This window comes from Cicer arietinum, chromosome 1, assembly GCF_000331145.2.
Source record: "Cicer arietinum cultivar CDC Frontier isolate Library 1 chromosome 1, Cicar.CDCFrontier_v2.0, whole genome shotgun sequence".
NCBI classification, from domain to species: domain Eukaryota; kingdom Viridiplantae; phylum Streptophyta; class Magnoliopsida; order Fabales; family Fabaceae; genus Cicer; species Cicer arietinum.
Window position 1 is genome coordinate 46,259,914 of NC_021160.2, and position 25,883 is coordinate 46,285,796.

Consider the following 25,883-nt stretch of genomic DNA (forward strand, 5'->3'; position numbering starts at 1 on the left):
AGGTGCTTGAGAAAGAAAAGGTAACTTGTAATTATTATAACGAGTATGAGATCACCAATTTTTTTTTACCCTACCCAAATGATATTTTTTAGTTTTAAACAAAATATTGTTCATACTTGATTACCTATATTGCTTTTTAATGTCTTTTGTTGAATATTTCAGTTGAATGTTAAGAGTGAGATTGTTAGCAATGGATGTAGTTATCCCATCTGAAGATGATATAAATAAGACTGTATAATTTATAACAATCACAATATTTCTTCTAACTGGCCTGTCTTACTTTCATCAGTTACAAAACCATTCTCATCAGGGGTTTGTCTAAGATCACAATCTTGGAGAATACATCATAGCTCACAAATTCTTGAAATTTGAAATTGAAAGATTCATTGCTTAAAAATTCATACATTTAGCACCAGCTAAAGGCACCAAAGAACATCATATGGCTAACTTGTAATGAAAATGCTTTAATTCTGCTTTTTTAACAAAATCTATTTCACTTAATTCTTGGTTGGAGACTCCATGCCATTTCTTTATTCCCTTTTATAAAGCATTTTACTTAAATTAACAATAGAGAAACAAATTATTGTCGTCCTTCATAGAATTAGAAGCTTACTTAAAAACAAGAGAAAGAGATTTTTTTTTGTTTTTGCATATGAAACCTGTTGAGTACATGTTGTATGTTTTAATATTATTATTATTTTAATCACCCCCTGATTTTTATCTATCATATGTTCACCTAACATTATGTGATTATGTCTCGGCAGTTGATTCTCCAAGCGACGCCTATTAGCAAGCACTTCGGTATCCAGAGGAAACCCTTGCCCCTTGAACCTACTGTACTTCTACGAGAGGCCAACAGGCGGAGGGCTTCACTTTCTGCTGGAAATGTGTTTGAAATGTTTGATAGCCGCCAAGCTTTAATGGAAGGGTAATGAAATGCTATATATTGTTCCAGATGGAATCATGTGCAGTAAACTGTTCAAAAGTCCTATAATTTCTGTTTCAATTTGGGCTTTTATAAATCTCATTTATATGCTGACAGATCAGGTTTTGATGCATCCCCCAAGATGTCACCACAAAAAGTACTTTCGAATTCCATGACACGCACTAATTCTTCTCCAGGAAACTTTGATAGCTCAATTGGCAGACCTATGAGGCTTGCTGAGATTTATATTGCTGCCGAACATGCTTTGAAGCAGACAATTTCTAATCTTGAGATGTTAAAATCATTATCATCATCTGAGGAGTTTGAGGTATCATCACATGCTGATGGATTAATATCCATGACTTTGATTGTGTGCTTTATCAGTTTTCTCCTTCATGAACTCATAATGCATATTGGCTTGTCAATGATTGTTCATATCTAGTCCCATTTGGATTGCATCTTCATTAATGTTCTTTTATGTTTGTTTCTTGTCATGTGCAGAAAAAATATTTAGAGCTAACTAAAGGTGCTGCTGACAATTACCACCGTTCCTGGTGGAAAAGACATGGAGTTGTCCTTGATGGTGAGATAGCTGCTGTTTCCTTTAAACATGGACATTTTGACCAAGCTGCAAAGTCATATGAGAAGGTTTGTGCACTGTATGCTGGTGAAGGATGGCAGGAGTTGTTGGCTGAGGTCCTTCCCAATTTAGCCGAGTGTCAGAAGATTCTTAATGATCAAGCTGGCTACTTGCTATCCTGTGTGAGGTTACTTTCTCTTGAAGATGGATTATTTTTGACGAAAGAGCGTCAAGCTTTTCAGGCAGAAGTGGTTCGTCTTGCTCATAGTGAAATGAAGGACCCTGTACATCTTGATGTATCATCATTAATTACATTTTCTGGAAATCCTGGGCCTCCATTGGAGTTATGCGATAGGGATCCTGGTATCCTTTCAGTAAATGTCTGGAGTGGTTTTCCAGATGATATAACTCTAGACTCAATCAGTCTTACGTTAATGGCAACATATAACGCAGATGAAGGTGTAAAGGTATTTGTTGTTAGGTGTTAATTTACTCAGATCAACAATTGTATGGGAAGTTTATCGTTTTTAATTATTTCCTCCCTGAATGACTCAAATTTTTCATTTGTTCTAGGCATTGAAAAGTTCTACAGCTATTGTATTACACCCTGGTCGAAATACTATTACCTTGGATCTACCACCTCAGAAACCAGGATCATATGTTCTTGGAGTTCTTACTGGGCAGATTGGACAGTTGAGGTTTAGATCTCATGGTTTTTCAAAAGTTGGTCCTGCAGAGAGTGATGATGTAATGAGTTATGAAAAGCCAGCTAAACCCATTTTGAAGGTATCGTCTATTCTAACAGGATGAAAAGGAATGTGATGATTCAATAGAATATAAGGAGTTTGTTCATATGAAATTCGTCTTCCTCCCTTTGCTATTGTCCTCTTGATCTTTCCTATGTAACTTAAATTTTCTTTAGGATTTTGGTAAATATATTCTATCATTTGTCTTCATTAGTACTGTTTATCTTTGTATGAACAAAACTAAGTTGATGTCAAATATCTAATATTTCCGTTTACCTACTCTTAGGTTTCCAAACCTAGAGCCCTTGTTGATCTTGATGCTGCTGTTTCATCTGCTTTGTTAATAAATGAACACCAATGGGTTGGCATTTTTGTTCGGCCGTTAAATTACTCCCTCAAGGCCGCTGTCTTGCATATTGATACTGGTCCAGGATTGGAGATTGAAGAGTCACACATAATTGAGATGGAAAGCTATGCTGGTGTATCAGAGAATGATGATGGCCAGGTGCAGAAGGCTGGTGCTCAAATAGATTCCTTAAATTCTGAGAAAAAGTTTGAACGTTCAACTCTTCATGATGGTAAAATAGTGTTTCCGAATTGGGCAAGCGACACGCCTTCTATACTTTGGGTTTTGATTCACGCCATCAGTGACACGCTCAACAGAGGATCATCTTCAGGTTAAAGATGGTGATAGAAAATCTTGATGGTTCCATATTGTCATTTATATTAAGTCATATGTTCTTATTTGTTTTTGTTCTTTTCAGTCACAACAAGGAGAGAGAGTATTGTAGATGGAATGAGAACAATAGCTCTGAAACTTGAATTTGGAGCATTCCACAATCAGATATTTGAAAGGTTTTTCCTTTTCCGCGATTCTTATATTTTAATCATCATATAGATTGTACTGTTGAATTATAAGTGCCCTGCATCTGGTTTTTGCATACTGTTTCTTTTTCTGCCATTAGGTTCATAATAATATTTTACCTTGTTATCCAGGACCCTTGCAGTGCATTTTACACATCCTTTCTATGTGAGGACACGTGTTACTGATAAATGCAATGATGGTACCCTGCTTCTGCAGGTATGGGTCCTTTATTTTCATAATTATTCTATTAACACTTGATTGTGAACAATAGACTACCCATCATCATGAATAAAATATAAGGGAGCCTAGGCACAATATAATAATTTATAATTAAAACACTTTCCCTTCCATTGCTTTCTGTGCTAAAATTGGAAATGAAAAATGTTCTGACTTTTTTCATATGAAGGAAGTTTGATCACTCTTTGAGAGGAAAAAAATATTTGATTGATTGAATTTGTAAATCTGAAAGGAGTTATCAGTTACCTCACAATCATAAGAAATGTAATAAATATACTTTCAGCAGAGTTGTACATATCTTTACCCAAACAGCTTAATATTTATTGTTGGTTTATGATGCAAGGTATTAAGGGCTCTATTATTACCATGTGGTTTAGAGTTCAATCCTTGTTATCTTCATTCTTCTAAATAAAATTTTAACATTAGATGGGTCAAGCTTATGTGTTGTCCACGCTTCAAGCACAAAGGCCTATGAGGGGGCATGTCAAATTTGAAACAGCTTAAGATTTTGAGATGGTTTATGACAACATTCAATCGGGAACAATATACCAAAAGTCTAAGCTGATTTAAAAGCCTTTGTTTGTTTGAAGATTTTTATGTATCAACAAAAATTGTAACAATATTTTGTCTTGTATGCATTTAGCCATTAAAATTTATATGACCAAATGTTTTATTATGCATTTTTTTTGGTTGATAAGCACCCACCGGTTCATATGACTTCTAGGTAATACTTCACTCTGAAGTAAAGGCTACATTGACCATATACGATGCTTGGCTCGATCTTCAAGATGGATTTGTTCATTCCGGTCAAACTGAGGGTAGACCTAATTCAAGCTTCTTCCCACTAATCATATCTCCCACTTCCAAAGCAGGAATTTTGTTTAGTATCTTCCTAGACAACACAGATGCAGAAGGTAATTTCATTTGGCCAGAGATTAGTGAAACAATGTTACTGTTGCTTTTTAATATAGCACCAAATAAGTCAACAGTTCCCTAAATATTACCGTATGCAGAATTGAGGAACTGGTTATAACAATGAGATCCTACGGTCTTTACATTTAACTGGAAGTGCATTCTATAATTCCATCCTTTTCAGAGGTTTCTTGTTGGTTCACTTATTCTAATTCAAGTTTAATGATTTGTGCACCAGTTGTAGCTGTCAATAACTTGTCTAAATGTTTTTCCTGTCAAATTTACCAATTCCTTATCAATCTTTCTGAGTGTGAATGAAAATTGTCCTTGTGTCTTAACTTGTAGTCTATATTTAACACTAATGTTGTAGTTTCCTTTTTTTATTAGTTGCAATGACACAATAGATGAGTGATTTTTTTGATGACACATCAGTACGAAAATTCTTATTCATTGTGTTTCCTTAAGAGATTTTACTCATCAAGAATGAGGGGCATGTCAAAAGACTTCTTTGGTCGTGAAACTGATACAAATAAGAATTTATGGTTGTTCTTAATTGACATCTTAGTCACAGCCTGATTTACACACGGCACCCATTTTCATTCCAATAGAACTATTTACCTGTAAAATAATTTTACCATGATTTCTGGCTTTCTTTATATTAATCGACTGGTTTGGTTTTTCAAAAAATAAATAAATGCAGAAGCCAAGAAGCAACCAGAAAGCATATTAAATATTAAATATGGAGTTTCTGGTGATAGAACAATTGGAGCCCATCCTCCTTTTATAAATGAATCTATGGAAGTTGAGGGTGCTAGACAGGAATTGATCTTCAAGAGTGCAATTATTTTGCAAAGGCCTGTGCTTGATCCGAGCCTAGCCGTTGGTTTTCTTCCTCTCCCTTCAGATGGCCTAAGAGTTGGACAACTAGTTAAGATGCAATGGAGGGTGGAAAGGTTGAAGGATTGGAATGAGAAAGAAATTTCTGAACAGAATGTAAGTGCCCTGTAAACAGAGAGAAGAATGTTAGCTACTTTTTGAACATTTTTATGGTATCTTAGACTCCATTGTTGTGGCTTTTGAACTTCGAACTTCATCTTTTTTATTTGCATAATTTTATTTCTAGTTTCTCGGTAAAGTGTAGTCATAATCACTTCCTTAGTTCCTTTCTGTGCCCCTCCGTGGGATCAAATTGCAGGATGCCTAAACAATCTTGGATGGTTGATATTTGACAGCATTTTTTATTTGTTTAGGAGCAAATTTAGAGGGCAGAATGTAGAGGCTATTCTTTCTTTTGAAAAAGAAGAATGATTTTTTAGGGAGAGGGCATTTTTTTATCATACTTGTTTTGTGAAACAACTGAGCCAATGATGATGATAGAAAGTAATTTCCCTTTGCTTGGGGACAAGAAATAATGAAAGAAAGAAAAGTTGTATAGATCTAACATTGGCTCATCTTTGTGTGATCGATTTAGTTGGTCTATTATAAAAATCATTTTTTGTTGTTGGGTCTTTCCATACTCTTTAATTTTCCAAATATGGTAATAAAACTTGTTTTTCCATTTTGTACTTAAACAATTTTATTTGTCCAACTCTTCCCATACAGCAAAGCATACATGATTATTCTTGTAGAATGATGTCAATACGTTGATGCCTCTATCTCTGTATTTTCTTTGGAAAAACAAGAGAGAAATCAGTCAAATATCCGGTTTCTGAAGGGTTGTTTGTTTCAGTCCTGATTCTCCTGAATCTGGTTGAATGTTGTGAAGTTTTGTGCAATTCTTGTTTAGTCTTCCTGTATGCTGTTTGGGATTTTGATTACACGCAGTAACTGCATGCCGATGTTATTAATTTCGGCCATCCGATCTCAAATCAACGTTAAAGATTATTTTGTTATAATTTAGGGAAGGTGTAAGGTGTAATGTTTGATGTTATAATTGTTTCAAAATTTGACAGGATGAGGTTCTGTATGAGGTAAACGCAAATTCTGGAAATTGGATGATTGCTGGAAGGAAAAGAGGGCATGTATCTCTCTCCAAAAATCAAGGTATGTATGTACTGACAGTTTGTTTAGAAAGTACCTTTTTAGGCAATTGATAAATGATAATAACATATTTTGCATCAGGATATTGTCTGCATTAACTACTTGCACTGTATTATGCTTTTATTGATATTTGAATTTATTTCTTATCGTGATAGGTGCAAGGATAATTATCACCGTATTATGCATGCCATTAGTGGCTGGTTATGTGCGTCCTCCTCTACTAGGGCTGCCAGAAATTGATGAGGCAAATATAAAGTGCAAACCTTCTGGGCCACATCTAGTTTGTGTTTTGCCGCCAGCGCTCAGCTCATCCTTCTGTATTCCGGTTAATTCATGATCTTACACGGTGTTTCTACTCAAGCTTGATTGAGATTGTTCCATAGGAAAGTGTAACTTTTTGCCTGTAGTTTTCAACTCTTCATTACATGAAAAATCTCCAGTAGTTAGATTTGTGTTGCTTACAGCTTTTCAGGCAGTATTCTGAATCAAGAGTGTCGGCATAATGGTTTATGTACAGTGGAATTTTGTCTTGTACGATAGATACATAGACCATTACATTCTTTTGTCCCATTAAATTAAAAATGATATAAAATATTGGAATCATAGACATTTGTGAGTTTTACATTCTCCTTTAAACTTCACAATAATTACCACATGATAATGATTTTTCCAAGTGAACTGAAAACTATATTGTCATTTCAGCATATTTATGCCAAGTCATCCAAATTATTCCACATTTGCCAAAATTTGATGTGGCACTCCTAACCTCTATCTATTTGATACCAAACCTTTACAAGCGATCTTTTCCTATTTAGTCTACTGCTGCAGTTAGAATTTAATTTTTCCACCGTTACTAATTGGCTCAATCTGTTTGTATCCAAACATGTCACTCACCCTTGCGACCTTCTCCTTACTCATTCCCCTTCATGTTCCCATTCTTCATGGCAAACATCACAATTACTATTTTCCCCATTCACTTATAATCTACAATAACTCTTCCTTAATCCCACAAAAAAATTCAACTGCAAGGGCATCAATCATCAGCTCATGTCTTTTCCCCGTATAGTTTTCTGCAATGACTACATACGAGCAAAATGGCTAGCAACACTTTGCCACAATAAATTATGTTTCTGTAGGTGAAAGCACAACGCCTTGACCATAGAAGATTAGAAGTCTATTCAACTTTCAAGTCAAGCAATGAAGGTTTGATTTCTAGATAAAAGAGATTAAATATGTGACTTGTAAAAAACATGCCATTGAGTAGTGATGTAGTAATCTTATAAAAGTGCCTCGGGAAACTAATTAACAAGTTGTCAATGTATTGGATGTTGGATCTTTTGTTAGGGGTATGCTGTAAATTTTAAACAAGAAGATAATGAAATGGATGATAATGAATGTTGCACAAATAAATTCCAAAGTAATGTGTGTGTATTCAAAAATCTTTAGGTTTGATTTTGGTTTTGATTTATTTTTTAATAATGGCCGCTTCTTTAAAGAAGATGAATAATCACATATTTATGATTACAGTGAAATATACATAATTAATTTATATTGATATATGATATATTTGATATTCATATATTAAGTTAAAAATAGTAGATATATTCATCTGGATTGCATGTTTTGTTTTTAACTTAGTAGCATATATAATTGATGATAATTTTATTGTGGTTTATATATGCATGAATTTTGTTTGTTGGAATTTTAAAAATTAGTTTATGTCTTGATTTTTATTAGTGGCATTGTATGAGTTTGACTCTTGACTGATATTTTGGTTTCAAATCATACATTTTGAAATTGCTGACAAAAAGAAACGCAAAAATTAGAATGACAATATATTATAAAAATGATATTGAACCTTTTAATTTTTAAAACAAAATTGATGTAGATGTTAATTATCATGATCGTATATTATAAAGTATATATGGTTCTAAATTTCTATGATTTTATGAAATACTTATAATTGTAATGCTACAACGAGTTCATGTTTTGATACTAACAAGTATGTGATTTTATTAGCATCCATATGTTTGACTTATGATGCATGTTTGTGGACTAGTTTACTATAAAAGTAGTGTAACTAACTTTCATAAATATCAAGTGGGGTTTTAATCGATTCATGCAAGAAGTTGTATTTTTATTTAGAATAGTTGATCTCATAGTATACGTGCATGATAGTATGAAAGTAATCGTTTCTTGTTTGCCTTGCTATTAAAAATGATTTGGATTTATTTTGAATTATTGTAAGTTGACAAATGTTCATGAAAGGAACTAATAGAAAGTTTTAATGATTTTCTTTATTGTTTATTTTCTATTATGATACTTATTTAGATTTACCATAGAACATATTCAAATATAAAACATGAATTAACAAATATAATTCATGATGCATGTATTAGTTATAATATAACTATGAAGAAATGGTTTCTTTAATAGAAATGAAATGAATTTTTATTTGTTAAGGAGTAGATAACTTACATGTTTAGACCCACCTTATGATATTTGATTATAAGAAATTTTTATGATCATGTTTTGTTAGTTAGTGAAAATATATATTTAATGCACCCACTATATTATATCTTAGACTTGGATATATTGAAAAGGGAATTAGAATTTTAAATTGATATGCTTATTAAATATAATATATTTAATGCACCCATTGATTTTATTAGCATCCATATTTTTGACTTATGATGCATATTTGTGGACTAGTTTACTATAAAAGTAGTGTAACTAACTTTCATAAATATCAAGTGGGGTTTTAATCGATTCATGCAAGAAGTTGTATTTTTATTTAGAATAGTTGATCTCATAGTATACGTGCATGATAGTATGAAAGTAATTGTTTCTTGTTTGCCTTGCTATTGAAAATGATTTGGATTTATTTTGAATTATTGTAAGTTGACAAATGTTCATGAAAGAAACTAATAGAAAGTTTTAATGATTTTCTTTATTGTTTATTTTCTATTATGATACTTATTTAGATTTACCATAGAACATATTCAAATATAAAACTTGAATTAACAAATATAATTCATGATGCATGTATTAGTTATAATATAACTATAAAGAAATGGTTTCTTTAATAGAAATGAAATGAATTTTTATTTGTAAGGAGTAGATAACTTACATGTTTAGACCCACCTTATGATATTTGATTATAAGAAATTTTTATGATCATGCTTTGTTAGTAAGTGGAAATATATATTTAATGCACACACTGTATTATATCTTAGACTTGGATATATTGAAAAGGGAATTAGAATTTTAAATTGATATGCTTATTAAATATAATAAAATATAGAATGACATAAAAGTTTGTGTATGTGATAATTGAGATGCTTAATAATTGTACTGGTACAATGTAAAGAGATTAAATGATAAAAGTGTTATGGTTTGGTGATAGTTGGTCAACACTATCAAGAATATATAAATGTTGTTATGATTTTTTTATATGTGGATGATATGTTAATCTTTGGTACCAATTTAGATGAGGTAGAAAAGACTAAAATTTTCTTATCAAAACATTTGATATGAAAAATGTAGGTGAAACAAATGTAGTTTTAAGAATTAAAATCATAAGATATGATGTAAATATTTGTTTATCATATTCTCATTATATTGAGAAAGTGTTAAAGAAATTTGATCATTTTGATTGTAAATTTATTTTTATCCCATTTAATCAAAATATTAGTTTACAACCACATAAAGAATGTTACGTGACACCACAAAATTATTTAAAGGTAGTTGGATGCTTGATGCAAGTCATGACTTGTACCAGACCTCATATAGCATATGTTGTTGGAAGATTAAGTCGGTATACAAGCAATCCAAGTAAATAACACTAGCATGTTATTAATAAAGTATTCAAATATTTGAAAGAAACAATTAACTATAATTTAATCTATAGGAGATATCCTTCAATTTTGAAAGGATATACAAATGTCAATTAGTTAACTTATGTTGAAGACCATGCTTCTACAAGTGGATGAATCTTCTATCTTTGTGGAGGTGCAATTTTTTGAGGTTCAAATAAACAAATTTGCATTACAGACACCACCATGGATGCAAAATTTATTACTCTAGCTGCAAATATTAAAAAAAACTAAATTGTTAAGAGATTTGTTGTATGAGATACAAATTTGGCCAAAGCCAATGACACTAGTATCCATATATTGTGATAGTCAATCCACACTATCAAAAGCATATAATAAAAAATCTAGACATATTGGTTTAAGACATAGCTATGTAATCCATAGTGTTTGTAAGATCTGAAAAGAATCTTGCAGATCATTTGACGAAATGTTTCACAAAAGATATGATGTTGAAGACATCATTAGGAATGTGATACAAGCTCATATCTAAATAATCACCAATGGTGGAAACGATCAACTCACACTTGAGTAATATCAAGTCTTGAGTTCAATGATGAAAGTACACTATTAGAGTGATTAAAGTACTTGACAATAAATACACTCCAAAGGGTTAAAGTACTTGGACCATAAAATAAAAGTGGTAGGATGAGATCTCATCTTAATGGACATATATATTTGCTAGAATGTATAATTATGGGTGCATTTATGATATAGTCACCTACATGATAATCAAGTGGACCGCTTCATGGAGTTCAAGGGTTTGACTCTTAAATTCTCACGAAAATGATTAATGGTGTCATCTTTATAATTCGATCAACGGTATCGAGATTTCATGTGTCATCTTTATAATTGATCAATGATACCGAGATTTCATGTGTGAATTATGCACACTTGCTCTGATAAATGGTTGGTTTAAAGTTTGTCTATCAATCTATTCGGGGATGAATTATAAACATAATTTACTAAGTAATGATTCAAATCGTTAGATACATTTATCTGAAACCATGAGATTTCCAAAATAACGAATTTATATATATTTTAAAAATAGTGGGGGATCGTGGAGGGAATTTACAAAATATATTTGAAATTGTCTTATAACTATACTAATATAGTAAAATTAAATAATTTATTGTATCACTTGGTCAAGTGGTTGCAATGTTCGAGTTTAATGTATATGTTAGTCATCGAACCAATGCATTTGTTAAGTTGCCAAATGTTACAATATTTTTCAAGAGTTATTTTATTTCACCAATTGGTATAAGTTTCTCTATAAATAAAGATATTTTAGAGGTAAACAAGACAAGACAAATTTATGTCGAAAATATTTTTGAGTCATTTCTTATTTTCTCCAGTGCATAAGAGTAAATGAAAGAACTTTATTTTGTAAACTATCGTTGATTGATAGGTTTGATGTGAATGTGCAATTTGCATCCAATATATATAAATTGGTGGGAGCGAATCGAATCTAAAACTTAGTATAATATACACACTTTGAAATTTATTTGTGCAACTTTTATCATCATCAATTTCATCATCTTTTTGTTCAAGATGAAGTGCCCTCAACAAAATCCACCATTGGATATATTTTGAATTGCTGTTTTACTTGTGTTTCCTATTGCACTTAGATTTTGTTAATTTTCATCTTTTCAAGTCTATATATAGGTGAATTTCTTTAGAATTTTCTTCTCTCAAAAGAATACTTCAAGTATGTAACATAGTAACTTCCGTTTATGTATTTCTACTATAAAGTCCTTATTTCTCTAAATTCCTACAATTATTATCATATTCATTATTATCTTTGTATCAATAAACATGCACACTAATTAGTTTTTAGAACTAACAAGTATTAGGACAGTTTCGATATAGAGTGTTTTATAAAAGAAAGAAAAAAAGTTATTACTTATTGAGTATCATCATTGTTTGAGATTATCCTAAAAATTAAGAAAAAAATTCAGAATTGTAACACCATTAAAATCATCCCATAAATTTACTTGAGACTCAATTATGACAATTATTTGATGGGAGAAATAGAAATCATGTTTGTTAGACTCTCTTTGGTGATAATGTCGCTCTCACATTCATCTATTCATCAACTCATATAAAAAATAGTAAATTAATTAACTTAATGGATTAATAAATTAATTAATTAAATTAATAAATGATTGAATAGTTACTTTTATTAATCCATCAATTAATCCTAATGATTTTTCTCTCTAGATCTCAAAAGTTTATTTTTCTTGTCAGATGAATAAAGTGGACCATTGTTTAGGGCCCAGACACCTAATTCTAATTCGTCCCATATAGTGGTTAAATATTTCCATATGTGAATAATACGATTTCGAAATGATTGTGCTATGAAGATCTTTGTTTCTTCCTTATTTTCTCCAAAGAACACTGCTCCAAAGCTCATTTGTCTTCTTGATAATATTCCAAAGCATGTTCATTTATGTCATATTTTATTAGGCAAGAACGTGTTACAACGTGTTCCATCGACCATGGTTAAGTAAAATGAAAGCACGAGGAGTAAGGAACTCAAATTTGAAAGGAAATTGAAATTACTGTTTCATTGATTTTTTTTACTTTTTTTTTGTGATAACCATTTTATTGAATTTAGCCTCAAAGAAATGTCACTCTCAACATCACACTAGAGAGGAAATAGTAACCTTACAAGAGAGCCCAAGACTAGGTTATTAATTCCTTGCAGAGAACAATAATAGTAAAAGTGAAATAATTAAATTTTACAGGGGAAGATCACATCACAAGTTCCACACCTACTATCACTATTTGTAAATTAAGATCTTATTTTCTCTCTTCATTTCTCTTTTCCATTATTGTAATTTAAGCTTTTTTTATATATAAAAATGTTTGAATTAACCAACTATTAAGTTGAATGTTTTTTCTCATATTAAAATTTAAAAATTTTACAATTATGTTAATTAATTTATATAATTTTTTAAAATAAAATAAAAAAATAAAGATGATACTAACTCCTTATTTATACTTTGGAATGAATATTCTTAGTTTGTTTTTTTTATTGCCTGATTTCAGTATTTTTTTTTTAATTGAATTTTCCCTCAACCAAATAATTACCCTCCAATTGTAAGTTCTTCTTTGTAGATGCTTCTATGTCCTTCTTCATTGCTGACTCATTAATTAGTGGATCTTCCTTATCTGTTACCCCCTTAAAACAATCTTAGTCATCTCGATTTAAAATTCAATGACTTTTTTATTTTAATAACTTTACCATGTCATTTTTTTACATGTCACAGATATTACGAATAAAAAAGAAATGATTAAAAATATATTTTAAATTAAAATATAATAATATTTCTTTGATAAAAAATAATTTTTATATTTAACCTATAAAATTTTAATATTTTATTCCTAATCTTTATAAAAAAAATATTTTTAATAAAATAAATAAAATTTTCATCATAATAAAGTTTCAATATTTTACTTTTAATTTTTTTTTTTTAACTTTTAAAAAATTTCCTACATATATATTCACGAACAACTCATCCCTCATTCGATTTTGAATCTCGTGAAAATTGCAAGCCCAAACATAAATTGGCTCAAAGCATATATATTTTTTCCTCAAAAAAAAAAACATATAATTTTTAATTAAGAGTTGAGATGAATTTGGACATATTTTAGTTTCGTATATTTTACGTCAAAAAGCCATCATCACGCAGTAGTAAAAAGTCATCAATTATAAGTGTTCAACTATAGTAATATTCGTTACTGTTTTATAAATGAAATGAAAAAAAGGTCCCACCGAGATTTGAACTCGGGTTACTGGATTCAGAGTCCAATGTCCTGACCACTAGACCATGGGACCTTGTTGAAGTTGTGTTGAAAATGTCATATTAAATTAAATAATTAAATATTTTTAGAGATATTATAATTAAATAAAATTTTAATTCTTATAAAATTTAACATTTTATTTTTCGTCTTTTTTAAAAAATTCTGAATATTATAGTATTTATAAGTTTTCAGTTTTTATTTTTATACCTTATTTTTAAATTAATTCATGTTTGTCTTTCTAATTTTGTGAATTATTTTTTGTGTTCATATTTAGGACATTATAAGTATTTTTCACACAAAAATTAAGAATTTTTTAATAAAAGATAAATTAAATATAAATTTTTAAGGGTTTAGTGCTTAAAAAATCATATTTTTTCAACAATTCTAAAGTTTGATTTGACAAATTCTTACAATGTTCTTAACATATCCGCGAAAAATCATTCAAAAATTATAAAAGTACGTATGAATTTAATTTAAAATAGAGATAAAAAAATAAAAAGGAAATTTTTTAGTGATTAAAAAGTTAAAATTTTTTTTATAAAAAGTAAAAGTAAAATGGTGAATTTTTATAGGAACTAAATATTTATTAAACTCTATAAACTAACATTATATTATAATAATTTGATTTCATTTATGTAAAAAGAATTACATTATCAATCCGTCGAAATTAATATATTAATTTTCTACTTAGAAGTATTAAAATATGTCGTAAGTAAATAAAAATTATCAATAGAGATTGAATCTAATAAAATGAACTAAACTTTTATAATATAATAAATTTGAGTTTAAATATCTAGTAAAAGATGTACTTATATTTAATATTCAATACAGCTTAAATAAAATTATCTCTAGTTGAGAGATCTGAAAAAAAAAATTACAATATATCTCTTGCATTGCATTGTTACCAAAAGAAAATATGCCTCTTGCATGTCTCATACTCTATACTTTAACTAGTGTTATTGTCTGGGCTTGCCTCATGATTTTAATGAATGCATTGCTTTTTTATACCCCAAGTCTAATATCTAATACAGAATTTCTCTAAAAAATTTAAACTATCTTGAAAGTTTAAAATTTATTGTTTTTAATATAAATTTTTTATTTTTTTTAATTTCTCAACCAGTATTTTTATGATCCTTGTTAGTATTTTTTTTTTAATTTAATATAATTTTTATTTTCTCTTTATCAGACCTGACATCTCATAGATCTTAGATTTTGAGATTTTCAAAATAATATTAAACTTAATGAATTATCTAAACATATACATTTAACCCTTTATCTCTTGGCTACTATGGGCCTGGCCCAGTCTTTACCCTCTTGTCAATGAAATTTGATTTTTTGGAACAATCAAGTTATGCTAATATGATAGTAATTATTAGAATTTTGTTGTTGGTGAGTATTAAAATCTCTAATTTCCTTATCACTTTGTTTTTTAACTCATTCAGACTAGGAATCAAATTTTTATATCTCTTCAATAAAAAATTTGATTTCATATCGAACTTTTTAATTTAATTTTTCAATTCATAAGAAAATAAAATCTATTAAATCGAACTTCGACTTAAAGATAAATAAAACCAAATTAAAAATTATTTTAATAAAAATTCTCTTAAATATTTATTATTAACTAAAACTCGTTAACATTTGATCTCAATCATTCCATTGATTCTATAGTAATTTAGATGTATGTCAACAATACAGCTTAGCTTCAAGATTTATATATTATTCTTTCTTTTTTTGTTAACTTATATATTGTTCTTATTAAAAATTATAAAAGATACCTTGACTTTTATCGTTTCCTTATTCAGCATAACATCTAGTAAAATACAGCGATGAGCAACACAAGAATATATAATATATCATTAGTTGTTATGGTTAATCATACTCAAATTAGTTGTAATTAAGAAACTTAGAGATATACAAAGACTCTTGTCAGTGAGTAGTTTGCACTTTGACATAAGATTGATAGTCAAGGGAAACGTGCTAATATTAATCTACTATATCTTTCCTTGATATGAGCTACATTATTGTGGAATACTATATTCCTTTTTATATAGATAAATGTTAATTGTGAAATAATAGTTTTGTCTCCAACTTTTTTAGGACATTATTAAGTTTAATAGTTTTAAATTATAATATGCAATCGCAATTGCGACTGCAAGTTTATAAAAAATGTGAAGTTTCATCGTAATAACCTAAAACAAATTAGTAAATTGGTCACTTATTTTAAGATAGAGTAATTATAACTTTTTGAAAATTTTGTTCACAATATTCCACAGTACTTAATTAGTTAATCTAACATAGTTGATTTAATAAGTTTTCAAGAGGGGTCAATTTTGCTTGAAAAATACTTTTGTTTCTATCCTTTCAAATTCTCCACAAACACACAAAGTACCAAAAGTTTATGCTCCATCACTCTCCCTCTTTGTAAAAGACTCGAGAAGTTTAATAGATAATTACTTTCAAAATTATGAAACACACACGACACCCTTAATCATTTAGTCATCTCATACACCAAGTTAATGTACCAATTAAAGAATAAATTGTTGACCCACTCAATCTCCCCACACCCTCTAATACATTATCGATTTATGTTTTGAAAAGATAAAACTTACTAGGAGTGAGTGCTCGTTCAAGCCAAATTAGTTTTGCATATTTTAATTTGTGTAAATGATTTTTTGTTTTTGTTAAATTGAAGTAAACTAAATATTTGTGAAAATGATTGGTTTTAATGTAGTGCAATGATCTTTAGTGTTTTAGGTTTCCTTCGTAAACCAACAGTAGTATTTAAACTATTGGTATGTTTAAATGTGGTCAATTTCTTACCTTTGAAATTCTTTACAACAATGTGGTGGTGGGACAACACATTAGTGCATGTGTATGAAAGAAATTCCATTTGAAGGGGAGCATGTCTAACTGTTGGATGAATTTATAATTGATGATACGAAAATCTGATGGAAAAGTAAATGTTGACTAACATGTAGTAGAGAAAAATCTATATATCTAATATCTTAACTCTTAACATTTTATGGGAAGATGTAATGTATACAAATAATTATAAAATTAATCAAATTATATAATAATATTTCGTTAATTTAGACTCATCTAATTGTGACTTAACATGGAGATAATCTATAAAAAATAAATTGTGTGTTTTATTTTTTATAATTAATTTATGTTTTTAATTTGAATTATTTAAACATAAATACCTCTCATGACCACTCTCAAAAATTAAATCATAATAAGACCATTTTATTTTTTTATTGAGACATAATAAGACCATTTTCGTCCTATTCTGATCGTGACAACCACATTTTTATGGAATTTTTAATTTCTTTTTAATAGGAGTAGTACCACTGTACCAGGATGCACCTCACTAATCACTACTAATACTAAGAATATTCATTAAAGTTAAAAGATGAATTTATAATTTATAATAAATTATAATTTTGTTTGGTAACAGTTATTTATAGTTTATAGTATTTTTTTATAAGCTAATTCAAGTAGATTATAAACATATAGCTTGTTTTCTTTTTCCAATTTTATACTTGTTATTGTAATTAAAATATGGTATATCCTTTATAATTAATTTATTATAATTTAAAATAATAATTTCAAAAATTTAAAATGATATTAACAAATAATTTAAAATTATTTTAATAAATAATAATTTAAAGTACATAATTTAAAGTAATTAATTGTTTATAATTTTATTTTATTTTTGTAAATAATTCAAAATTTAAAATAACTAGTATTATAAAGTAAACTATTTATTTATTTGAATTTAAAAAATCAGATTAAATAAAATAAATAAAATACATAAATAAATAACTAAATAAAAATATATATCAATTTGATATATTTTAAATTAATAAAAAATTAATTCTAAATTACTACTTTAAAAATATTTTAAACATTAATTGATAAAATTTATTTTTAATTAAGAATTTCTTTTATATTATTTTATAATTTAAATTTAATTTAACTATTAACTTTACCAAACACTTTAATTAACTTTAACAACTATATCTTAATATATCCACTCTAAGAGAATAACATGTTGGAATTGTCGGGAGGAGAGATCTACTCCAAAAATTTATAATGCCAATGACCAAATGGCATGTTACTGTAAACAAAATTAAATAGTAATTTGTTCCTAATTCATAACTCTACTAAATATTCCAATTCCTTTTTTTAAAAATATTATATTTTATTTATTTATTTGGGTGACAGAAAATTAAGAAGGCAAATATGATTAATCTCAATGCATAGTACAAGTGGTTGGACCGGGCGATATTATGAGATAGAATTTTCAGATTCAAATTCTGACTACTAATAGAACATATAAACAGTTAACATTTTTATTTAAGAAGAATTACAAATATAAAATTTTATTTTGGTCTAGAAGAAGACAAGTACGATTTTTGTTTTTTTTAAAGAGAAGAGAAATATGATTGTTTATGGAAGACAGAATCATAATCCCTTAGTACATATAATTACGATGTGCATGATCCGGGTTTCATGCTCTGGATATATAAATTTGAATGTTACCTCGAATAAAATGAGATAAATATCCACATTATTAAACCTAACAAAGGAAAAACATGGCCTCTTAAATGTTGAGTACCAAATGATCGTTGATTTTGGGATAGCATGGCCGCATTACCCATTCTCTTGTGTCAGGATTAGAGGGGCACATGCACCATGTGGTCCTGGGGCTGCTATGTGTGCTAGATACTAAGGTCATCATAACGTCAATTAAGTGAAAATTTGATAAATTTAAGTATAAACACTTTTAATTAATATACACTTTTAATTAATGTCCAATAAATTTGTTAACATTAACTCTAATGGCTTAAACTTCGTATAAATCCCGTTAACAATTTTTTTAATGGAGTTTAAAAAAATAAAAATAAAAAATAATTAATTTAAAATAAAAATTAAAAAGCTAATGCAAAGAAATATAGTTACTTGCATGTACAATGTGACTAGTAAAAACGTCGTTACTAAACACATTTTAAAACACTTTGAAAGAGAATTTTAATACCCTTGTTACTTACCAACAAGTAATTTTGAAGATTTCACCCAAATTGGTAAAAATAACAAAGATAAATAACAGTAGAGATGAAGTGTGAATGAGAAAAGTGTAATATATTGCATACAATTTTGGTTCAATACAATTAGCAAACAATTTAAGTAGTGTGCAGCTAGCAATGGTTTGAAAGCATGAGATGTAAACTTCCAACAAACTCGTCCACCACGTTGTTGAAATTTCACCATCTAAAATCTTTGATTACGACTATCCATTCTCTAAAGGGTTGCCACCATCATTCCATGCCATCATTTCAAATCGTAATGTCCACAAAGTTGAATCGTACTATAAAGAAATATCACTAAAAATAAATACTACTTTTTCCAATCTATTTATCGCCATTTCCTATCAACTTTTTCTATTTTAAATAAAATCAATCCTCACATGGAGTGAAGAAACTCGTCACCCCAAATAATAAATACGACAATGACATATCTTAGCTGAAAATTCAAAAAGCAATTCATTCATCCCGTCCCTAATCCCGGATCCCTGTTCTTTTACCTTAAAATGCATCCATGATTTAAGGCTTTTCTTCATCCAATATTAATATCATTTCCAATTTTGATAAAAAAAAGTTGCAGCTAAAACAAAAAACATAGAAAGCTATCTCAATAATAAAAATATAAACGTTTATTAACGTTTATATTTAATAGAACACGTAAGTGACCTTTAAAATTGTAAATATTTTTTATAATTAATCCATGTGAGGAAAATATTACAGATACATATGCAAATGTACAAGTTTCATAAAATTAACCGGTGTAAAATTGGAGTTGCAGACTTGCATTACTTACTTTTACATAATATCTTTTTGTTTTTTTGTTTTTTGGAGGCTCAAGGCCAAAAAACCAATTAAAATCTCAAATTGAAAAAACAGAGGAATCGTTTATTTACCAAAAGAGAGAAAAGCCTCGCAACAAAGAAAGACTAAAAACTAGGTGGCAAGTGAATTCCAAATAACTCCGTACTTAAGGCATCAACAACAAAATCAAGACTAAAATTAAAAAAATCTTGGAATTGCCAATGACTAGTTCCTAACCTAAGCTAAGTTTAGCAAAACTATCAGCAATTTTATTATACAGAGGAACCTAGCTCTAATAAAATCTCCCCAAATATAGAAATGGCACCCCGGACAGGATCAATAAGGTTATCAATGTTACATAATATCAGACATTTTATATATAATCAGTCTAAAAATAACACCACAAGGTCCAAAATCAAATTTGTAATCGCAATTTTAAAGCATTCCCAATACTAATTTTACATACTCACACATGCATCAATTTCATTGAAATTGAAACATAAAATTCAAAAATAAAAGCAAGTAGCATATATATAATAGTAATGTACTTCATAATTTCATTGCTTTAATGTAAAATCATCAGCACATAAACAAAAATAAGATCATTCTAAACATCTGGTTCGACTTCGCCTCCCCAGCCATATATATATTGTATATATATCTTTACCCTTTGATATTCATAATATACTATAAAAAACATTATAATAATAACAATATTTATATTTTCTGTGTCGGTAATAAGTAAGATAATTTAATTCCACATCAGCATAATCTCCAATCCAAGCGAACTTCAGCGGGTCCATGCACGTGCTGACTTGGTTTCCTGAACGATACAATGTGACTACTAACCATGAAAGCGGTTACACGTTCAGAAACTCTTACATCTTCCATTTTCAATTCCTGCAACCGTAGCACGTACTCCGGCACGTGCACTAGGTCCCACACAACACCTACGCCACCAGGTTTCATCACTCTAACCATCTCCGCTACCGCTCTCATCCTCTCCGCAGCCGCCTCCGCAGTCCTCTGTCCGTACTCTTTTCCAACGGTATGAACAAACACGCCAGAAACTACTACGTCGAAGTAGTTATCAGGAAACGGTAACCGTCGCGCGTCTCCCTCACGACACGTCACGTATTCACCGACGCCTTCCATTTTCGCCGACCGAAGCGTCGAAAGCGTAGTTCGTTTCGACCGGTCGAGTCCGACGACACGGCCGGAACTCCCTTCCTTCTTCAGCTGCGTCGCGACGGCGTTGAGGAGGATTCCTCGGCCGCAGCAACCTAAATCAAGAGCTAGTTTCACTGAGGACCAGTCGTTTACGGCGGAGACGATCCGCTGAGCCATGTCGTAGTGAAGCGGAACGGCGGAGTAAAAGAAATTCGCCGCCGCGAAGAATAGACACAAAGCGGAGAGCGCCGTTACGGAGCCGGTAAATCCGGAAGCGAATCTCGCGACGGCGGCGTTGGAGATTATTCGCTCGAAGAAAACGCAAATTGAATCAAAGTACACTAAATAGAGAACGGATAATACGGAGAATAAAATTGCTTGACATAAGAGGAAAATTAGGGTTTGCCATTGCTCCATTCCATAGATCGTGTTCATCTGCGTCCATTCCTTGCTGTTGCTCGTTGATTTTCCCATAATGATTCAGTTTCAGTTTCAGCGAGTAACTGAATTTGAATTTGAATTTGAATTGAGATTGCGTTTTGTATCTGCAAGATAATTTACACTTTTCAGTAAGATTATGCTACTATATATGTTTGATTTAATTTCGCAGATCATTGAATTTAAATTTGAATGTGTTACTTACAGTTAAGAAATTGAAGAATAGGAATTAGATCCAAATTTTCATGATGAAATTGAAAAAGCAAAGAAATTCATGAGTGAGTGAGAGTGGATGAGTCTGTGGTACGGGTAGAGTTGTTGATTCTTTCTCTTTCTATTTAGAAGACGCGTTTTGATTCGTCGTTTTGCTATTTTCGCTGTGTCAGAGTAAAACGGCAAGGTTCTTCTGCGTTTAATGGCATTGTTTGTGAGTGATGAGATTGAGCGGTGTTTGAGAGAGAGAAATAGTGAACTGAAAATGCTAATGGGACCCAACTTCGTTGTTGGTTGTGTTTTTGATGCTACACAAGAACGTGTTTTATATAGTGTGTACGGCGGTGTCTGTGTGTGTATAAACCCTTTTGAAAGTTTGAAGGGTTCACCGGTTAACCGGTTAAGGGGGTTGCTGGTGATTTTGTATTGTTTGGAAATTGAAATGTAAGTGGGAAAGGGAACTGTTTTTTGATCGGGTCCTTGTAATGTTGGTAAGCCTGCAGTATCACCTTCTAAGATTGGTTCATTTATTGTGCGATTAATTTTCAATTTTTTTCATCATCTTTAGTTTAATTTAATACTCTATAATGGACTTTCTTCCGTCAAAAAGATATAATCGACTTTTTCTTTTCTGTTTCTTCAAAAGCTAAATGGAAAACTCACTCTTTTCTTTACACACCATGACATTTATTTGGATAATAAATGTAATATTATTATTACTCCCTGTCTTCCTTAAACAACTTTTTTTTGTTTGTTTTGACTGAACGTTGGTTTAGAATCTTCATCAACTATATTTTGGAATAATACTATTAATTAAATAATATATAATTTATTTATTTATTTTTACATTTTAGATCATCAAATTTAATATTTTATTACTTATATTTGAAATTTGAGCAGTATAGAAAAATTTAATTTATTTTTATACACTCTCTATATAAATATTCTCCTCTTAACTGGTCACAATTTAATTATCACATTATTAAAATACTAAAATCAAAGTCGTACTAGTATATTAAATACTTTACCCACTTTAATTATTATAAAAATAATTATTTACCCAGTAAAAAAACTTTTATATGTATATTTGAGATTTATAAATATTATCCTCTTAACTAATTACAGTTTATCACAATATTATTAAAATACTTCAAAAGTTGTTTATTAAATAATTTACATATATTTGATATATATCTATATAAAAGTTATCCTCTCAACTAAGCACAATTTATCACATTATTAAATACTTCAAAAGTTGTATTTTAAATACTATATATGATATTATGATTATATAATCATAAAATCCCAAAAAAAATATTATATTTTTGTTTTAAGCTTTTAATAAACTATGATTTTCTTGTAAAAAATTAATTATAATTTTAGATATGTTAATCAGTCTAGATATGACTTTCAGATGCAAGAGCAAATTCACCTCTATGTCATTCGATTGTATTCCCGATTTCATTTTTCTTGTTAATTTTCAGGGGTAATGTTGTCTTTTTGAAAAGTTTAGTTTTTTATTATTGAGATTTTTATTTAAAAAATCAATATACTCTATTTTAAAAATTAAATGCAATCTACCATATTTTGAAATGAATGAGATGTGGCAAAAACAATCTATTGAAGGATATTAAATGATGACTTTGTATTGTTTATTATTTTTTTTTTTTTACTTTTATAAAATAAGAATAACAATAATAATAATAAAGCAAGATAAAATAAAGATTAATAATTTTTAAAATTGATAAAATACAAAAAAGTATTTAAAAGATACAAAAATTGACTCAAGTTGTCGATAATATTATTTGCACTAATGATTTATAGTATATGTTAATTGATATAGTCTGAATTGTTTAGCACTTTAAGGTTCATTTCAGTTTTAATGTCTAAATTGAAGAACTTTAAAAAAAAAATAGTAAACAACTCAAAGTTGCCATTTAAAAAAGTGATGTCTTTTAATAAAATAGAGTAGATATTTTATTTTACTTTTTATCTTAGAAGAAATGATAAGTTTTACCTTAATTAATTCACATAACTGTAAGAACACGATATAATACGTTCAAAGATTCGAAACGCGAGACAAGACGTTAAAGAGTTCAAACATGTAATATTTAATTTTTAAAATAGAGTATATTAGTATTTTTTATTTTTAAATAATAGGGCTATTTAAAAAAAAATACCCTATGTTGAGAGTTTTGTCTATTTTCTTCATTAAAATTTGTTTTTTTCATACACATATTTTTATCTTCTCGGGAGCTAGGCCAACCCATTTTATTTTTGCTTCCCGTCTTAATTAAACGATGGACATGTTTTCTTGAGATATTTAATTCATACATTCATGTGATTTTATTTTTTTTATCAAATATATCAATTTTAATTTCTTTGTAAATATTTTGTTACTGCAGAAATATATATTTAAGATTAAAGTTTTGAAGCAAATGTGTAAGGTTAAAGTTGCCAATATACGTACGTTCTCCTCTTTTTTTTATTCTGCCTCTCTCTCCTGGTCCTCAATAAGCTCTTTAATTATTCACTTAAGTGCATGCTGATTCTTTTCTTAAACTATTGAACAAGACATTATTATTAACATTTGAATGACACACATTACACATCGCTTTATAAAGTTCATTACAAATAGTAGTAGCACAATACTCGAATTGACAATTTTTTATTTGTATGCATAATATAATGAAGGAAAGCTTCATAATAGAAAATACATAACATTATTGCGTATATCTTTCCAAATTGAATATGTTTTTGATATTTTAAAATTCAATAAGCTTGACTCTTTTTGTAAAAAATCAATTTTGTATGTTATACTATATTACCATTTTATGGTGCTTGAACTTGACTAGAGATATTTTAGGTAGGGTGCTTCTACCTCACAATTTCCAAACTAATTAATCACTTCACCCTTAAACTCATGCTAATTATTTCATCAGTTGTGTTATTAATACAAGAAGAATCTTTGCAGAGTTTCACATGGGCTTTAATTAGATCATTAACGGTAGAATTTCACGAATCACGTGAAGTTAGTAGATCAAATTTTGAACAAATTTCTTTAATATCATTAAAGCAAAATAATATTAAATCTGTGTAATTATTTATTACTAATTTTTATTTATCATTGTGAAGCTCACAATTCACAAACTTTAATGAGATATTGTTATTTGCTTCAAATTTAAAAGAAGTAGTAAACACGTAACCACTTTATAGATTTTTCTATCGCCCAAATGATCTAAGCGACAAAGATGCCTTATTGTGTCCTTTATTTAACCTTCACATTTCACATTCTCTCTCGCTCAAAATTATTATGATTTTTTTTAACAATATATTAGTATGTGTTAAAGAGTGAGGATTGAGACTTTATTATCATTTTATTTTTCAACTCTTCCTTTCATTTTAATTATCAAGTTAACCTTATATTCTTTAATAAATCGACTAATTTGTTCCATAAAAAAAATTTAATTCGTCTAATTTGGTAGAAACACAAAAAGTTAGGCCAATAAGCATATGCCTTTGAAATTAATTTGCCTAGTAGTGGAGTACTTCCAAGAGTATGACATTTTGCAAACCAATAAGAGAGAGAGAGAGAGAAAAAAAAAAGCAAGAGAGAGAGAACTTGTACTTTAGTGTATTTAACGCACAAAACTACGTAGCTGAAGGGGAAAATCTTGTAACTTTTTTCTGGCTAGTTAGAGGCCTAAATGACACTAAACAAGGAAACGTTGCGTCCAAAGGAAAAAAAGGAAACCTAATAGTATTAGTACCCACTATATAGTATATTATATATATAGGGTGTCCATCCCCATCCCCTTATTTTAATTTCTTTCACAATCTTTTATAATAATAACAATGTAAAATAATTTTGTACACTTTTTTTTAAAGCAAAATGAGAGAGTACAAAATGGAATACTAAGATTCTCTGTTGACGATTTGTTGTGATCAATGTTTGGTTCTTTATGTGTTTTGGGTTATCAATCCTCACAAGTGAGATAGACTTCCTCTATTTAAAAAGGTTGAGAGAGAGTTACCAAAAACAAAAAAAAGAGGTATGTGTAATGAGAAAGTTCATAATTAATTAAATCACCGAGTTTATGGAAGATAATCAATATGAACTCATATATGTGTTGAGAGTGATGGAGTTTCATGAAATTTTTTAAGAGGGTCAAAATATATATATATATATA

At 29.1% G+C, this 25,883-nt stretch overlaps 2 protein-coding genes and 1 non-coding gene across 3 annotated transcripts in view; 1 reads left to right on the top strand and 2 right to left on the bottom strand.

Annotated features, from left to right (window-relative positions):
* The window catches only part of LOC101504853 (trafficking protein particle complex II-specific subunit 130 homolog), a 14,348-nt gene extending 7,434 nt beyond the window's left edge, over positions 1-6,914 (top strand). Inside the window, exons 11-22 of the mRNA XM_004487689.4 lie at positions 3-20; positions 765-928; positions 1,043-1,253; positions 1,427-1,972; positions 2,079-2,291; positions 2,538-2,928; positions 3,016-3,106; positions 3,248-3,332; positions 4,078-4,267; positions 4,966-5,258; positions 6,218-6,308; positions 6,461-6,914. Coding sequence (XP_004487746.1) covers positions 3-20; positions 765-928; positions 1,043-1,253; positions 1,427-1,972; positions 2,079-2,291; positions 2,538-2,928; positions 3,016-3,106; positions 3,248-3,332; positions 4,078-4,267; positions 4,966-5,258; positions 6,218-6,308; positions 6,461-6,642 — 2,475 coding nt within the window. The 3' untranslated portion in view covers positions 6,643-6,914. The remainder of the gene's footprint in view (positions 1-2; positions 21-764; positions 929-1,042; positions 1,254-1,426; positions 1,973-2,078; positions 2,292-2,537; positions 2,929-3,015; positions 3,107-3,247; positions 3,333-4,077; positions 4,268-4,965; positions 5,259-6,217; positions 6,309-6,460) is intronic.
* Positions 6,915-13,946: 7,032 nt separating this feature from the next.
* On the bottom strand, positions 13,947-14,018 carry TRNAQ-CUG (transfer RNA glutamine (anticodon CUG)). Its single transcript has one exon. It is a non-coding gene; the product is annotated as a tRNA-Gln (tRNA).
* Positions 14,019-20,406: 6,388 nt separating this feature from the next.
* On the bottom strand, positions 20,407-21,995 carry LOC101505379 (S-adenosyl-L-methionine-dependent methyltransferases superfamily protein). The gene is made up of 2 exons (XM_004487618.4): positions 21,686-21,995; positions 20,407-21,587 (listed from the first exon to the last, which is right to left on the bottom strand). The coding sequence occupies exon 2, from the start codon at positions 21,514-21,516 to the stop codon at positions 20,635-20,637; it is 882 nt and encodes a 293-aa protein (XP_004487675.1). The 5' UTR covers positions 21,517-21,587; positions 21,686-21,995; the 3' UTR covers positions 20,407-20,634.
* Positions 21,996-25,883: the final 3,888 nt, after the last annotated feature.

Excerpts from the sequence above, each read along its gene's own strand:
- LOC101505379 (XM_004487618.4), bottom strand. The coding sequence starts at position 21,516 with ATGGGAAAATCAACGAGCAACAGCAAGGAATGGACGCAGATGAACACG.